At 42.4% G+C, this 18363-nt stretch overlaps 1 protein-coding gene across 1 annotated transcript in view; it reads right to left on the bottom strand.

Annotated features, from left to right (window-relative positions):
- Positions 1–18363, bottom strand: part of PHYHIPL (phytanoyl-CoA 2-hydroxylase interacting protein like) — a 96132-nt gene that overhangs the window by 76301 nt on the left and 1468 nt on the right. The window contains exon 2 of the mRNA XM_072131208.1: positions 15563–15829. Within this exon, the coding sequence (XP_071987309.1) occupies positions 15563–15668 (106 nt within the window). The 5' untranslated portion in view covers positions 15669–15829. The remainder of the gene's footprint in view (positions 1–15562; positions 15830–18363) is intronic.

The raw sequence follows: 18363 nt of genomic DNA on the forward strand, positions 1-18363 counted from the left end.
ATGGGCATTCCGGCAGACAACGCACCTCGGGGATTGGGACAGGACCGGGTAAGTAAATGTGCCCCACTGTCTTTCTTCTTATAGCTTTGCTTTCATGAATGTTTCATGTACATTACACATACAAAATGACCTTCCTAGACTACAAGTTACTTCTTAAGGCATTCACAACCTCAATGCACTATAATGACACAATGCTATCATTGCTGTGACCTTGTAGTGCAATAAGCCCTACCAACATCACCAGAGTCTAATAATACCTTATAATATTTCCTATCCAGGGCTGTTAAAATTCACATTAATCTTCCTCTTATTCACCACCTTCTTTACACGAAAGAGCAGTAGAAAGTGAGAATATGTTCTTTATAAAGAGCCTCCTTAAAATTCCATTTCCCATGATTCCACAGTGCGGGAATGTGAGCGTTAGCAGAAGAATTACTGGTGTCCTTGACTGTAAGGAATGATAAAGGTCTGTTCCTATTTAGCTTTTATCAAGAATGCTGCTAGACATATTTCTTCACAACATGTAATTACCTTATATACTCGAGTATAAGCCTAGTTTTTCAGCACAAAAAATGTGCTTAAACTCGAGTCAAAAAAATAAGTAAATCAAAACTCGCCTTTCTGGCGGCACCCGTAGATCTTCTGTGCGATCCATGCGGTATTGCGGTGCTGCACGATGGGGAAGGCAGGGCTATATACACTGGGGCAGGGGCTGGCTGGCTATATACACTGGGGCAGGGGCTGGCTGGCTATATACACTGGGGCAGGGGCTGGCTGGCTATATACACTGGGGCAGGGGCTGGCTGGCTATATACACTGGGGCAGGGGCTGGCTGGCTATATACACTGGGGCAGGGGCTTGCTGGCTATATACACTGGGGCAGGGGCTGACTGGCTATATACACTGGGGCAGGGGCTGGCTGGCTATATACACTGGGGCACGGGCTGGCTGGATATATACACTGGGGCAGGGGCTGGCTGGATATATACACTGGGGCAGGGGCTGGCTGGATATATACACTGGGGCACGGGCTGGCAGGCTACATACTGGAGAGGCTGTGACCAATGCATTTCCCACCCTCGGCTTATACTCGAGTCAATAGGTTTTCACAGTTTTTTGTGGTAAAATTAGGGGCCTCGGCTTATACTCGGGTCGGCTTATACTCGAGTATATACGGTAGATAAATAAGGAACTATCAAAGTCTATGGTGGCCCCAGCACCTTATATGTCAGGCTGCTATGATTTTATTTTATTAGGAACCAAATTAAAGGGTGATACTTCTATAAAAGTGATAACAAGAAACCTAATGAGTAACATTGTACACTTCTCCAGAATTGTCACAAATACTTTCCCCTACTATTCCATAATTTAAGAAGACTTCCATCGCCGATTGAGGAGTTTAAAAAAGTTACTATGGGGAATAATAATCTGCTCCATTCTCGGATATTTAGATCCGTTAGGACAGAAGAAGAGAAATTTCAACCCTTTGTAAGTTTTGTGCCTACTTAGATTTACAGTAGCATATGAGCACCACCACCCTTCAGGGTGCTGACTGATTATGACTAACGTATTTTTCGGACTATAAGGCGCACAAAAAATCATTTGATTTTCTCAGAAAACAAAAGGTGCGCCTTATAGTCCAGTGTCGCCTTATTTATGAACCGTACTCACAGACAACAGCTGCCTTGAACTGTGCACAGATCTGCCACCTGCTGGTCATTCATCCTTATAATCAGGTGCGCCTTATAATCCGGTGCGCCTTATATATGAACCTAGACGTTTTAGCAGGCATTTATTGATGGTGCGCCTTCCAATCCGGTGCGCCTTATAGTCCGAAAAATATTGTACTAGCACTAGTAGGTCAAAGCTGTGATCTGTAACTACAACACTTACTACAGTGCTTCTTCTGAGGCAATTCCCCTGTAATATCATTTGTTGAAGCTCTAGTAGAAGGTCTAGTATGAGTTCAGTCAAGGAAATCCTTTCAGCATATTTCATGGACTGCACTCATGGGCAAGTAAGCTTAGACTGCTTCAGACCAGGCATTGTAGCTACTGAGCTAGTAGACTTGTGTCTGCCAAGCGAGCCGATTGTCGCAGTTATATATTGAACATCGGGTTCATAGGATGCATAGAGAGAATGGGGCACATTTACTAAGGGTCCGAATAACTAGAGATAGCCTTTATACCGACAAGACTATTCATGTACAATATAGCTGTGCCACTGGATACATGGCGCCCGTCTTACATGCTCTAAGATGCATTGCTACAGTTTGCATTTGATACACTGCTATTACTTTGAACTCTGTCACATGCTAATTTCAATAAAGTTTATTGAACAGAAAAACAAATATAAATACAACAAGTGTTTTGATCGGAAAACAATATTTCTATAGAAACCGATGAATGCTATCCGAGAAAAATGCCCATCCAAATGATTCAGTGCTAAAAAAGTTGCAAGATTTGAGGAAAGTAAACGGCAGGTTATCATCCGCTGCTGATACTAAGATAAATAAGATTGTAGGATTTGTAGTAACCAAAGATACAATTTTGATCAATGGAATTGCATTTCACAACTAAACTTGAATCAATGTATTCTAAAAGCTCATTAAACTAATTATTCTTCTTTAACGACAGTCATTATCACTGACCGGCAGATTTGGCATTTGAGCTTCCAGACTATTATTTCATTCTAGCCCCAGTGTTTCCTAGCAACCTACACATCTATTTATTTCACAGCAAAATAAACTTTTGTTAGGTGGTGGTCATGTGACCTATGGAATTTCATTAATATGCAAACCATATTGAGATTAGGCACGCTGTACAGAAGCTGGAGGCGCACTGCTGGACTGTATTATGGAGAAAGGCCTTGCCTCGGTAGATATAGGGATTCCCTATGTTTGCCTTCAGATGCTTTAGATGTAGGTTAATCCTGACCCAAATTAATATTTTGTCAGATTTCTAAAAGAAATTAAGAAATATAATTATACATATTATAATAATAATAAGAATTCTTTATATAGTGCACACAGATTACGCAGCGCTGCACAAAGCATGATAAATTGGTCCCTGTCCCTAATGGGGCTCACAATCTAAACAACCTAACAGTATGTTTTGGAGTGTGGGAGGAAACTGGAGTACCCGGAGGAAACCCACGCAAACAAGGAGAGAACATACAAACTCTTTACAGATGTTGACTTGGGTGGGATTCGAACGCAGGACCCCAGCGCTGCAAGGTAGAAGTGCTACCCCCTCAGCCACCGTGCATATTTAAAATTAAAAACAAAAGCATCAAAGCTCAACTATATAAAAAAAAATAAATAGGCAAGTGTATGATATGTCTGGTAGTGATTAATTTGGCCCTGAGACGTCTATGGCTGGTGTCTCCCCACGTGAAAATTGATCTTGCTGTCATCCAGGCGTTTTCTTCAGAATAGCATTTGGCACTCGTACAGGTTTGTTTTATGGAAAAATAAAAATCATTACGTGGAAGAGTAAACTGCAATGATAATGACATTTGGAAAGGGGAAAAATGTGTGCTAAAAATGTAATGAAGCGGGCAAATTTATTATGTCATATTCTTCTTAGCGGATCATTCACCACCAACTCCAGGTCTACGCTCCACCGATTCTGGCAAAGCTGAATTTTTTTCTCTCTAGCCCCCACTACTGAGAAATCCACAATTATGTTTTTATCATACATTATGCTAAATAGGATTTTTACTGTCTGATGGGAGGTGCTAAGCTAGAATAGAAATGCCAGGACCGACCCCCTACCTGAGAGAACGTGGAGTTTCCTAACTTGTGGAGAAACCAACAGCTCTGATGGTCCGGAATGGAAAGGCTACAAAAATCAGACATTAATAGTATATCATGTGCATAAATGTTTGACGGAAATATACCATCAGAGGTCCACGGATTGCACACAGCTGCACGGATCAGTTCCCATGATCAACCGATCAATTAAAAAGAAAAGCATATCTTAGCCAGAGCCGTTTTTCATGGATCACTCATAGACTATAGCAGTGGTGGTGAACCTATGGCACGGGTGCCAGAGGTGGCACTCAGAGCCCTCTCTATGGGTACCCTTGCCAACACCCCAGGGTAGAGTTTGCCAAACAGGACTCAAGGCCTCTTACAGTCCCAGGAAGCCCAGGACCCTAGAAGGAAGCTACAATGATAACCCAAACTCCTACTCCTTCCTTCTACTATATTGGTGTCCTCAGGTGCCTATACAATTTAAACCTGTGAAAGAGCAGGGAGTCATAAGTTGCTGCTTAAAGGAAACCTGTCACCAGGAGACCCATTTTTAGCACTCCCCCAGTCCCCACAGAGCATAGTACATACACTGCCAAAGTGTTTTTGTATAAAAAATTGGTTTTACAGAAAAAAAAATATGTTATTGTACCTTTCATTAGCATCTGCTGTGTGAATAGGCAGTTGCCATTGGGGAGGGGCTGGAAAGGAGCAGTTCCCCCCCACCCTTGGGAAACATGTGACCTTTTCAAATATATGAATAACTCCCCTCACTCGGGATTGGCTGTAGAGGAGCAGGGGGCGTCGCTAAGCCCAGTGATGGGTGTTTTCATATATTTGAAAAGGTCACATGGAGGAGCTGTTTCCCAAGGGTGGGGGGGAACTGCTCCTTTCCAGCCCCTCCCATTTGGCAACTGCCTAGTCACACAGCACATGCTAATGAAAGGTACAATATAACATATCTTTTTTTCTGTAAAACCAATTTTTAATACAAAAACTCTTTGGCAGTGTATGTACTATGCTCTGTGGGGACTGGGGGAGGGCTAAAAATGGGTCTCCTGGTGACAGCTTCCCTTTAAATTGTCGCATTGGCACTTTGCTAAAAATACGCAGGTTTTGGTTGTAGTTTAGGCACTCAGTGTCTAAAATGTTTGCCATCACTGGACTATAGTTTATGAGGATATGTGAAAAACGGATGCAAATCGGTTGTGGAAAACTGACTTTATTCACAACGTTGGTGTGCAGGTGATCTGATCTCTGTCTTCTTAGTCTGAGGTCCCTCCATTTTCCCTGTGTAGAGTCCCTAAATATTATTCTGCCTCTTATTTATATAAAAAGTGTTTGAAAAAGGCACTTCGCAAATTTGTTCGGATTTTAGCTACATCTTGGAAATGAATGAATGCCCACAACATGTTAAACGTTGTGAGAACTGTAGTTCTCTACAGTAACTGCTTATGATGTACTTATAGTTATGATATTGATAGGATATGATATAACCATTGGGTTATAAGAAACAATTTTGGTTTGAAGGTGGCTGCATTATGGAGAAATCTTTGAAGTGGGTCATATTACCCAACTAGCTCTATAGCGCCTTTATCTCCAGGATTTGTGGGATGCCTGGAAGTTTCCCACCAATGACCAGAAAGTGATGCACTTGCTGTATGACATATGACTTTATTTAATGGGAAATTCAATGTGGTACCAGTAAAGAATTGTTACATACATCTCATGAGGGAGCTGTCAAATAATTGTTCCCCTGGGGGCTGTGGTGTTGCCAGCTTTTGTAGAGCTTTCCGGAATTTAGCATCGTTTGATTTAGGCAAGTGGTTGTTATTTTTCAATCTTATTTTAGGAAAATCTACCATCATGATAAACCAGGGGCACTTACTCATAGAGATCCATTCCCTCCTGAAATCAACTTATATAATTATGCTAAGGAGCCTGAAGCTCTATCCTAGCCCCTCTGTGCTTTGGCTTTATAGGCTGTTACACTGTCTCACCCACCTCCCTGCTCCATCAGCACTGAGAATACAGCAGTATTCTGTGCTGTGCAGGGTGGATGGTGAGACAGTGTAACAGCCTGTAAAGCAAGATCACAGAAGGGGCTATGTTAGCCCCTTGAGCTCCTTAGAATAATTTTAAGTGTTGATTTTAGAAGGAAGGGGGCCATAGATAACAAATATAAGATTACCACAGTCACGGTGCCTGGATCTATGAGTAAGTGTCCCTGGTTTCTCACACTTGACTTTGATGGAAGATTTCCTTTATTTGCTTGTTATTGTACATTAGGGTTCACAATATGAGCAGAAGGGCGAGAAATAGTAATCAAATCAATTAAACATGTGATATTCAGTTATGCAAATTATTCAGTGTTAATACGGAAAAAATGCATAGATAATGGGGCACATTTACTTACCCGTCCCTTTGCGATCCTTGCTGTGCATTGTCCGTCTAGGATTCGGAGCTGCCGCGATTCACTAAGATTGTGCGACCAATTTCCTGCATGTGACGCTTCCCCGCTCGGGTCCGCCGGAGTTCACCTTCTTCTTCCCGGTGCATGTAAGTACTTGGCTTGCGACACAATTTTAAATGTTAAATCCAGCGCGTTGTCCGAATCTGTTGGATCGTCCGACGGCCACGCCCTGATTTGTGTCAATGCACCAAAATCCGATCGTGTGCAACAGAAATGTGGCGCACATCGGAAATAGTCGGATATTCCAACGATACTGCGGTTCGCGGACCCTTAGTAAATGAGCCCCACTGTGCTTAACCTACATTTCCACATCTATGGGGCACATTTACTAAGGGTCCGTCGGATGCATTTCCGTCGGGTTTCCCGAATACTTCTGATTTGCCCTGAATCGCACAGGGGTTTTTGTCGCACGCGAGCGGATTGTGGTGCATCGGCGCCGGCTTGCATGCGACACAAACCGGGGGGGGGGAGCGTCATACAACCCGACATATTCGGACAAACCGCAGAATTTAAAATTCAAATTGTGTTGCAAGATCAGCACTCACATGCACCGGGAAGAAGAAGGTGAACTCCGGCGGACCTCAGCGGGGAAGCGACACATTCAAGAAATCGGGCGCACGATCTTAGTGAATCGTAGCAGCTCCGAATCCACGTCGGACACTCCGGATCGGCGGACGCAACGGGACAGGTAAGTAAACGTGCCCCTATGTCTCCACACAACACTGCCATACCAAAGACAAGATGTTATGACAAGATGTGAATCTTGAGCCCACACTCATTACTGTGACGGTACAAAAATAATAATTTCTATTAAATCATACTTATAACAAAACAGCTCTGTAAAAATAAAGCTGTAACTTTTACATTTGTTTTATTTTTGGAACTACCTGGAAGGAAAATGTCTGGGCCTGTGGAGCTCCATGTAGTAAAATGCAGTTAGTGGTTATTCATTAATCTCCCCCTGGAATTTGACTGTTTTGTGTGATTTTTCATCAGACTGGCTGCAAAAACAACTCCAATATTTATTTACTGAGCTGAAATGTTATGACGGTTTTTATGACAAAATTACCAGAAATGTTGTAATAAACAAATAAAACGAGACAACCAAATAGTCTACATTGTATCAGGCTGGTAATTCACTAGCAAATTATGGAAAAAATTGTTTTGTAAAAACGTATTATTTCTTGTTTCCACGTTCACGTTTTTGACGTTTCACGTCAAAATTCTGTAGCCCCCCTGCAACTGTAGAGGTTGGCCTTCATTACAAGACGGTAATATTGTGGTTACATATGATTGTATGGATAAAAACGCATTTATGTTTACTTTGTCCGGTTAAATCTGGGGCACAAACGCCGTATGAACATCTTTACTACACATAATGGGGTGAATTTATTAAAGGGGTTAGGCACTATCCATAGCATAACCAATCAGCAAGTTAGGCCCTGTCCTGTGGAAACTATTTTGTGGGAAAACCCCTTTAATATTGCAACCCATGGGCGGCACGGTGGCTGAGTGAGTAGCATTTCTGCCTTGCAGCGCTGGGGTCCTGGGTTCCATTCCCACCCAGGTCAATATCTGCAAAGAGCTTGTATGTTCTCTCCGTGTTTGCGTGGGTTTCCTCCGGTTTCCTCCCACACTCCAAAACATACTGGTAGGTTGTTTAGATTGTGAGCCCCATGGGGACAGGGGACAATTTTCCATGCTTTGTGCAGCGCTGCGTAATCTGTGTGCGCTATATAAATAAGGAATTAATATTATTATTATTAACCCATATCTTGCTAGTAGATTCGGGTAAAATATTCACCAGGTTGGATCAGTTTAGACCATGTCTGACCTAGTGGAGATTTGATCTAAAGTCTCTGATGATTTTCTGTTTATGCCCCTACCCGCACGCTCCGACATGCCGAAAGTGGCGCGTGCGGTGGAAAAATCTCCAAACTGGCAGATTTATTTGCCTTCAATGCTGGAAAACTGTCAGCAAAAGCATAATAAATATCCCCCAATATGTATCTGTATTATAGGGGGTGTGCCAAGGCTAAAAAAACATGTCTGCTTTCAATCTAAAGACAACCCCTTTAAAAACAGGATCATTTTAACCCCAAACTGGACTAGCCATCTATAGGTTACAGAGTAAAACAAAGGCTTGTCAGAGTATGACACACCATTCCTTGTATTTGCTCTTTCAGGATGCTCACTAGTACAGGAAATGCAAACTAGGGCCAATTTCAGGATGTAACTAAAAGTCAGCAAATAGAAAGCCTAATGCTTACAAGACAAGTTGGAGAAGGATGTTTAATCAATTCAAATGATCTGAGCTGGAAATAGCACATCGGGTAACCCAGGTGCATATACGCAGGGTATATAGATACAATAAAATAAAGGTAGGCTCCATTCCTACAACTAATATTTTAGGAAATATAATTATGAAATATGCAAAGTGCACAGGAGTCTCTGTTTTCAGTGATAATGTATAATGTTACGTTGTATTTCTAGGCCATTTTAACCCCTTAACGACTTGGCCTTTTTTAGTTTTTTCACTTCCATTTTTCACTCCCCAACTTCAAAAATCTATAACTTTTTTATTTTTCCACATAAAGAGCTGTGTTATGGCTTATTTTCTGCGTAATAAATTGCACTTCATAGTGACGGTATTTAATATTCCATGGCGTGTACTGGAAAGCGTGAAAAAAATTCCAAATGCAGTGAAAATGGTGAAAAACCACATTTGTGACGTTTTCTTGTGGGCTTGGATTTTACAGCTTTCACTCTGCGTCCCAAATGACAGGTCTACTTTATTCTTTGGGTCGGTACGATCACGTGGATACCAAATTTGTATAGGTTTTATAATGTTTTCATACATTTAAAAAAATTAAAACCTCCTGTACAAAATATATTTTTTTTATTTTGCCATCTTCTGGGGCCAATAACTTTTTTATACTTTGGTGTACGGAGCTGTGGATAGTGTCATTTTTTGCGAATTTTGATGGCGTTTTCATTACTATAATTTTTGGGACTGTGCGACCTTTTGATCACTTTTTATTAATTTTTTTATATTTTTCAAAATGGCAAAAAAATGCCATTTTCGACTTTGGACGCTATTTTCCGTTACGGGGTTAAACGTAGTGAAAAAACATTATCATATTTTGATAGATCGGGCATTTTCGGACGCGGCGATACCTAATGTGTTTATGATTTTTACTGTTTATTTATTTTTATATCAGTTCTAGGGAAAGGGGGGTGATTTGAATTTTTAGGTTTTTTTATTATAATTTTTTTTTTTTAACTTTTTTTTATTTTTACTTTTACTATTTTTCAGACTCCCTAGGGTACTCTAACCCTAGATAGTCTGATCGATCCTATCATATACTGCCATTCTACAGTATGGCAGTGTATGTGGATTTTACTCCCCATGCATTACAATGTGCAATTAGCACATTGTAATGCATGGGTTAAAACGAAGTAGCCTCGGGTATTCGGAACACCTGAGGTTACCATGGCGACGGATCGCCGCTCCCCGTGACGTCACCGGGGAGCAGCGATCCACAACAAGATGGCGGCGCCCATGCGGCGCCATCTCTTTGAAGCCGCCGGCAGCATTGCCGCCGGCGATCGAGGTGAGAACACCCGCGATCGGTGCTAGCACCGATTGCGGGTGTTACCGGTAAGCCTTTGCTGCAATATGCAGCAAAGACTTACCGGCTATGGAGACCGGCTAGTACGGCGCGCGTCGGGAAGGGGTTAAAGGCCACTCCACAGAGCATTGTATCATCAGCTTGGTGTCTGTGAGTAATATTGTGCCTATATCTTATGCTTGGTTCTAGTATAATACATAGTAGTCGTCACATCAGTTTGAAGCGATAGATATTCTTCATACAGACCCGGCCTCAGCCTTACTTCACCCCTACTTAAATCAAGTATCACATTAGTCCCATTAGCTCTGTGTCACTTCTTTGAGTGTGCGGTCACACGTCGTGTTTAACGCATGTGTTTAAAAACGCATTGCAATAGCTGAAGAGTGATTTGCCTAATTAAACAGCTGTTAAAATGTGTGTTTACAAAACCCAACCGTTAATGCATTGTTAACGCATGCACTAACATCGCTGTTAACATATAAGTGTGTTAACGCAAGCGTTAACGTAAGCGATAACATTTGTGTTTTGTAAATGCAAGTGTTAACAGCTGTATAATTAGGCAAATCACTCTTCAGCTATTGCAATGCGTTTTTTAAACGCATGCGTTAAACGCGACGTGTGACCGCACCCTGATACTATGAAGTATTGTGGTATTATTCATAGCATTGTGATATTCTGCATGTACAAGTGTTATACTATGAAATATGTTCTTTATCTGTAACTGCAGAGTAAAATAGCTCCTCCACAATGTTGAACCCCATTAGGTAACATAGTCCCATTGAAGTGGTTTAGTACTTAAGACCCCCCTCTATTTGCAAGATGAGATGGCAGCAGATAAATGGGGGCTCCTGCATTGGAGAACTTGGCACAACCATCTATTACAAGGTCACCTATCTGCATGAGTGCTGTGTAACACCAAATTATCCCTGCAGCAGTAATGGGAGGCTGCTAGAGAATTCAGGGGCGTATAGAAAGGAAATCTAGATCAACGCATTGCTACGTCAACGAGAATCTAAGATTGAAGAAATACAAACACAGAAATACACATATGAATATTCCATCTAAATCTGACCTTCCATGGTGGTTCGAATATTAGGAGGAATTTAAAAACTGAAAATCTAGTATAGCAGATGCTGTGTATGGTGATTGACTACTTTAGAGCCACACATATTGGTAGTAACTATGTAGTACATGGGAAAGAAGTTGCCTCAAAACACAGAAAGTGACCTTCTACGACTAGTAGTATGTCTTCTAGTAGCTACATGGAGGAACTGATAAGAAGGAGAAGGAAAACAGTTCCCTTATGTTCTACCCGAAACATCAAAGTGACTGAAGCGACCAATTACTGAGGAAGGACAACACTGCAATGACCACAAGGAACACAGAGGCAACCCAAAGGACGCCTAGCACAAAAGTCATGTTCAATTTAGAAAGTGCGTAAATTTCTTTCAACATTGAACATAGTCTACACTGATCTGAAAAGGAACACAAAACCCTGTAAAGTATAATCCTGTTACAGTAAAATATATTGCAGCACTCAGATCATGTCTTCTTCATGTCAGATGCCTTCTCCGTACTAAATTCCAGCACCATCATGTCTATATATTGGTCGGGGTAATCCATGCTCCAATGAGCTATCCATGGGTCCAACAAACAAATTCATTCTAGGGGGCCACCCTCCATCACCCACTAGCCTCCAAATTAGATTATGTGGTTCAGTATTAGTTTGCAGCCTGGGCCTACTGCAGGATCCTCTGGTTTTCTAATGGGTATGTCAATGGACAATGGAGTCATCTATAACACAGAACTGGGTGTCAAAGGATGGCATCTGGTCATTGGAGTTGTAAAAAGATGGTAAAGTAAGAGAAGTAAACAAATAAAACAGATTTTGTTATACGACTCTATTGGCTACATGTTATTCATTTTGAATTGTGGAAGGGCTGCCACAGTCATATGTGAGATACTGTGACACTAGTACAATTGGATGCCGGGTACATGTATGTATGGCTTATTATATGATCTGTCTCTGTTCTCATCTCGTCCACATGACCACCTGCAAATAACAAAAGCATAATCTAGACAACTGTTTATCTATATTAGGAACTTTGTCATAGTGTGTGAGCAGAGCTGTCCAGCTATTATTTCATTTAGTGGACATTCAGCAATAGCAATCATCAGGATCTGCCAAAAACCATTTCACAAAGGATCCAGTTAATGAGATTATACAAGAAATACCAACAGATTAAACAGACCATATTATGCACTATCGTTAGGAAAAACTTCTTGAAGGGAGAGCCCCATAAGCAACAATTAGAACATGTAGAACATTTTAATTTAAAAGAGGTGATGTTTGCAAATGTTTGATGTTTCAGACTGTCCAGACCTTAGTCATATAACGCCGTTGGTGGTTCCATGTGAGAATGAGTGCAGCATTCCCCAAAATGAGTAGAGCCTGTTTGAGAAAGTGTTGTAAAAATTTGCCTTCAACTTGCACAAATTTTTTTATAGTGCTGGTTTCTACTTTAGCAAACACAAAAGGGGCACATTTACTAAGACTAGGGGGCACATTTACTTACGCGGTCCGTCGGAGTTCCCGAAAGTGCATTGTTCGTCCATAATGCACATCTACCGGGATTCACTAAGATCGTGCGCCCGATTTCCTGCACCTGTCGCTTCCCCACTGAGGTCCGCCGGAGTTCACCTTCTTCCTCTCAGTGCATATAAGTGCTTGGCTTGTGGCACAATTTTTAAGTTAAATCCTGCGGTTTGTCTGAATCCATCGGATCGTCCCCCCTGATTTGTGAAAGCCGGCGCAATTACGCCAAAATCGACCGCATGCGCCAAAAAACCCTTTTAAATCCCTGTCCCAGCGGTGCAAATCGGAAATCGTCGGGATGTACGACAAAAGTGCGGTCTGCGGGGCCCTTAGTAAATGAGCCCCAAGGTGTAGTTTTCCTGTGTAGTTTCTGGTGCTCGCTGTTCATAAATCTGGCGCCCCTTCATGAGTGCACCTTTAACATGGGCCGTGCGACACATTTCTCGGATATCGGACCCTATGGGGCTGATTCGGACAACGCGACGAATTTAACATTTAGAATTGTGTCGCAAGACACGCACTTAAAAAACAATGGGAAGAAGCAGGTGAACTCCGGTGGACCTCGGCACAGAAGAGACGGATGCAGGAACTCGGGCACACGATCACGGCAAACCCGAATCCTCGTCGGACAACGCACTGCGGGATCGCGAGAGGACGGGTAAGTAAATCTTCCCCTATGTTTAAGTGATAGAATCCAAGGCTACAAAGCAGGATCTGTCACTCACCTTTTACTGCAAGTAGTACTGCCTGAGGCAAGCGGTTCAACTCGCTGGTGTACCCCCTGCTGCACAAGTCAACACAACATCTTAAAGGAAACTTACCACCACAGATCTACCTATTAAGGTAGATCCAGTGGCAGGTTCCTCTCATGTAGAGTTGTATAGCCCTTTAAGTGCTAATTCTTTGGTGGCCCAATTTACTTTTGTAAATTTTAATCCACACAATATTCAAATTTTCTAAAGAGGCTACTGGGGCGTGGAGTAGCCGGAGCTGAGACTCCACGCCTCAGAAGCCATCTGTGTTCCGCCTACCATGACATCTTCAGGGCGCAGCTCCTGGTAGCTGCGCAAACTCGTGTGAGAAGCTGGGTTCTGCGCATGCGCAAAAGGCAGGCCGCCGGATGCGCAGTCTCGACTCTGAAACCGGAGCTACTGCACATGCACAGAACCCAGCTTCTCCTGGTAGCTGCGCACTGAAGATGTCAGGGTAGGCGGAACGCAAGAGGCTACTGGGATAGAAGTTTACAAAAGTTATGGGCCACCAAAGAATTAGCCCTAAAAAAGGCTATGCAACTGAGAGGAACCTGCCACTGGATCTACAGGTAAAAGGGGACAACTAGCTGAGTATGTGGTTGACCATAACCAATACTTTATTATTTGGGGAATGAGACAGATCAATACGTTTAATTACCAGCATTGTTTCCGTCTCTTAACCCCCATCCAATTGAAAAGACTATTTTATGACAAAACCTGATACAACTTACCGTATTTTTCGGACTATAAGGCGCACCTGATTATAAGGTGCACCATCAATAAAGACCTGTTTAATCGTCTAGGTTCATATTTAAGCACACCAGATTATAAGGCGCACCTGATTATAAGGATGAATGACCAGCAGGTGGCAGACCTGTGCACAGTTCAAGGCAGCTGTTGTCTAAGTACGGTTCATACATAAGGTGCACTGGACTATAAGGCGCACCTTTGATTTCTGACAAAGGAAGGATTTTTTGTGCACCTTAGAGTCCGAAAAATACGGTAATACGAAGTAAAACACCCAGTTTAATTCAAGCTATAAAAGTTATTTGCAATTCTTGGCAATAAACGCGCTGCCGATTCCCATCATTTGGAATGTAACAATAACTTTGCCGATACAAATATTCTGTAGAAGTGCAATCTGTGATCCTAAATGTAAGATGGTGGCAAGATCCTGCTCACTTTCCATTAACATCTCTGTTGTTTCCCTTGGTCAGAATTAAGCACTAAATAAAAAATGACAGTGCATTTAAGTGATTTGCACAGAAGCTGCCACTCCATGTTACAGCGAAACACCACGAGCCAGGTTATAATCTAGAGAGAATTGGGATTGCAGTGAGCGATTATACATCTACTCCATGAGAAAATGCAACGGCTGGGAACTTCCGAGTGTAATGCACCAATGGTAACCAGACATTGCAATAGTTGAGCTCCAGGATAGATCACACACACTTCAGCTCAATGTCTACTGACCCCCTCATAGATATTAATAACAAGACATTGCAATCGATTATAAATTCTGATCATCACATGCGTAGATTATATAATCCAAAGACAACCCTATAGAACAGCCTCATACGCCCAGGTGTGTCAGGAAACCCAAACGTCTGCCACTGCGCCAATGAATGAAACGAATGAAATGAACTACTTCCATAACATCCCTCATGGCGTGACAGTGTCGAAGAAAAAAAAAAAAAAATACACATTCATTCCAGTCTTTTCTACAGAAGATGGAAATAGTTGAAGCATTTTTTCCACGACTCTGCTCCACCACATTGAGCGCCAGTCGAGTGCAGATGCTCAGCAGCATTTCTTGACTCCTCGCCCAGAATCCCGTAGGATCATCTGTCCATGGTCCTGAAATTGCATAGCTACCTCCATGATCCCCCTCCCCCCCCATATACAATTATATCATTATTATAACGCACCTTGCCTTTATGTCTCTAGATCATACAATCTGATAATAGTACGCTGATTTATTGTAAATCGGCAACATACTGTACATAGGATAATGTATCCGAGCCAGCTGGACGGAGCTTCGTGGGGCATTATCACAAGATCCATTTGTAAGCATGCTTTGCACGATGAGAGCTGCATGGTGTAAATTGAAATACTGCAATGCAAATCACCCAGAGGTAGAAAGCGAGGGGAGAGGAGAATCAATAGCTGGATAACGCAGCCTGTACACATAGATGGGGAGACATTAATCCTTCTTATTGCTATGTGCACATATTTATTTCTCATCTGTACTATGTAACATTACGGATCTATTGTTCTCAGTGGGTGACGATACACATACGACCGGAGATGCAGGACTACAATGTGGATAACAGGGATTAAATAGCCGCCTCTTACCGTCCCTCTCACACAGCTGAATAGATTCCAGGCTCAGGTTCTTGATCATTTCCTCACAAGGGCTGTTGGGGCTGTTGATGTGTTGACTCAGGCGTGGTACCTCCATGTTGTGTCTGGATAGCCGGATCTACTGTAGATTATCTTGGATGCTGGATTTAAAGCCCTGGCTGGAGTCTCCCTGTTTCCCTTAGCTGTCTCAGAGGTGCCTTGCAGTGCCTGGGTCTGGCTGGAAGAGGAGGAGGCGGTGTCCAGCCAGCTGAATGGCTCCTACATGGGCAGAGAGAAGGAGTGTCACCAGCAGCACACGCTCGTCTCAGAAAAAAGGGGGTGGGGGAAGCATTCAGGTCCACAGGAGCCGGTGACTTGTGAGCCTCTATGCTGCAGATCCTTGACTCCCTCATTCATGAAGGCTGCAGCAAGGCTCTTATGTAATAGGCTAAATCCCTGTCACACACAGATCAGCCCCCTGATGCACGCACACTGCAGCCCTGGGGAGATTTAAGGTGGACACGAGGTGCCATCAACAATAGACCATTTCCAAATTGTTACAATCGCTCCTCTCTTTATGTATAATAGAACTGTTGCGATTATGATACGTCAAACTATAAGTGACCAATTGTTACAATCGCTCCTTATAAAGGATACAAATGTTGCGATTAAGATACATAAAACTATAACCGACCGATTGCACCAACAATCCATTTTTATGTCTTGTCCAAGTGATTTCCGGGTGCCGCAGGCGGTTTGGCCAGAACGTGTGTGCGTTTCCTATGATTTGCATGCGTTTCATTGGAAACATTTATGCATTTTGGCTAAACCCCCTGCCACTTGCGTTTTTGCATGCGTGTAAAACTGCGACAAAAACACCACATGGCATTCCCCCCAAATTTATGAAACTGGGTAGATTGACAAATTAAGCAATACTTTTTGTATTGCGCTACAGTCCTCTCTCCTCTGAGGGTGAAGACACACATGGCGTTTTTGGGCCGTTTTTACTAAGTGCGTTTTCAGATCGTTAAAAACGCATGCGTTAAAAAATGCATCAGTTTTTTAAAAACACATGCGGTTTTTGAAAACGCATGCGTTTTGTCCATTTTTCCGAAATTGCGCAATGGAAACCGGACAAAACGCATGCGTTTTTAACGTTCTGAAAATGCACTTAGTAAAAACGCCCCAAAAACGCCATGTGTGTCTTCACCCTGAGGGTGGTGGCACACGTGCCGTTTTGAACGCGTTTTTGGCCCGTTTTTAAGCAGTTCCTCAATAATAACCGCATGCGTTTTTGACCAGTTTGAATTAAGTTAATTGGTCAAAGCTGTCAAAAACGCACGCGTTTTTTGACGGACTGCTTAAAAACGGGCCACAAATGCGTTCAAACGAAACGTGTGGCATCACCCTGAGGGCGTGTTCACACGTTGCGTTTTGACCTGCGTTTTCATTGCGTTTGAAACACATATACAACAGCTGAGGAGGGGTGATTTGCCTAATTACATCACTGTTAACATTTTCATTTACAAAACGCATCGTAAACGCGATGTTAACGCATGCGGTTTTTTATGCATGCGTTAACATTGCGTTTACAAACGTAAATGGTAATGTAATTAGGCAAATCACCTCGCATCAGCTGTTGTATATGCGTTTCAAATGCAATGAAAACGCGACCAAAACGCAACGTGTGAACGCGCCCTGAGAGTTTTCGGTCTATTTTAAAGCAGTCTATTAGAAAATGCATGCGTTTTTGAGCGTTTATGTCCGTTTTTTTGTCCATTCTGTCAAAAACGTACAGGTTTTTTAAACGGACTGCTTAAAAATGGCAAAAAAACGGGTTCAAAACGCCACGTGTGCATCCAACCTGAGGGTGCAGTCATAAATGCAGAGCTGGAGCACGGCGCGGGCCAACAGTGGTGTGGGTACAGAAGTGAAGTGTCACCACTATCCGGCCTGTATTCAGTCATATCAATCAGCGTCACTACTACAGGGAGGCGCGGGAAGTAATGGGGTAGAAAACTAGTAATTATCAGATATTTTTGTAACTCTCCCCAGCACTAGCCAATTTCTTCAAACACATGACAACCTGTGTAACCTGTTACCTCTCATAAAACATCTGCTTTCGTTAATGCCTGCATTCCCCCGTATTGTTACAATTGTCTATATTCATTTTCTTCTGCCTCAGGGTGCGGTCACACGTCGCGTTTACTGCATGCGTTTAAAAATGCATTGCTACAGCTGAAGGGATATATCTCCCTAATTAAACAGCTGTTAATGCTTGCGTTTACAAAACGCAAGCGTTAACGCATTGTTAACGCAAGTGTTAACATTGCGGTTAACGCATGTGATTGTTAACGTATTGTTAACGCGCGCGTTAACATCGCGGTTAACGCATGCGTTTTGTAAACACAGGTGTTAACAGCTGTTTAATTAGGCAAATCTCCCTTCAGTTGTAGCAATGCGTTTTTAAACGCATGCAGTAAACGCGACGTGTGACCGCACCCTCTGTGTTGTTCCTCTGTAATTCCTCCAAGTAGTAAATGAAATTGCCAGCTGGGTGTTTCCAGTGAGGGTGATGCCACACGGGGAGTTTTTAAGCATGTGTTTCCAGTCCGTTTTATCATTTTCAACGCGTTTGGCTGCTTTGAAACTGTTTATCTTAATGGATAAAAAATCTTTATCTTAATAGTTAAACAGGTTCAAAGCAGCCAAACGCATGGTAAACGGTAAAAAACTGATGCGTTTTAAAAACAAATGCATTCTTAAACGGAATAAAACGCATGCTTAAAACGGACCAAAAATGGCACTTTTGG

This window comes from Engystomops pustulosus, chromosome 11, assembly GCF_040894005.1.
Source record: "Engystomops pustulosus chromosome 11, aEngPut4.maternal, whole genome shotgun sequence".
In the NCBI taxonomy this organism is placed as follows: domain Eukaryota; kingdom Metazoa; phylum Chordata; class Amphibia; order Anura; family Leptodactylidae; genus Engystomops; species Engystomops pustulosus.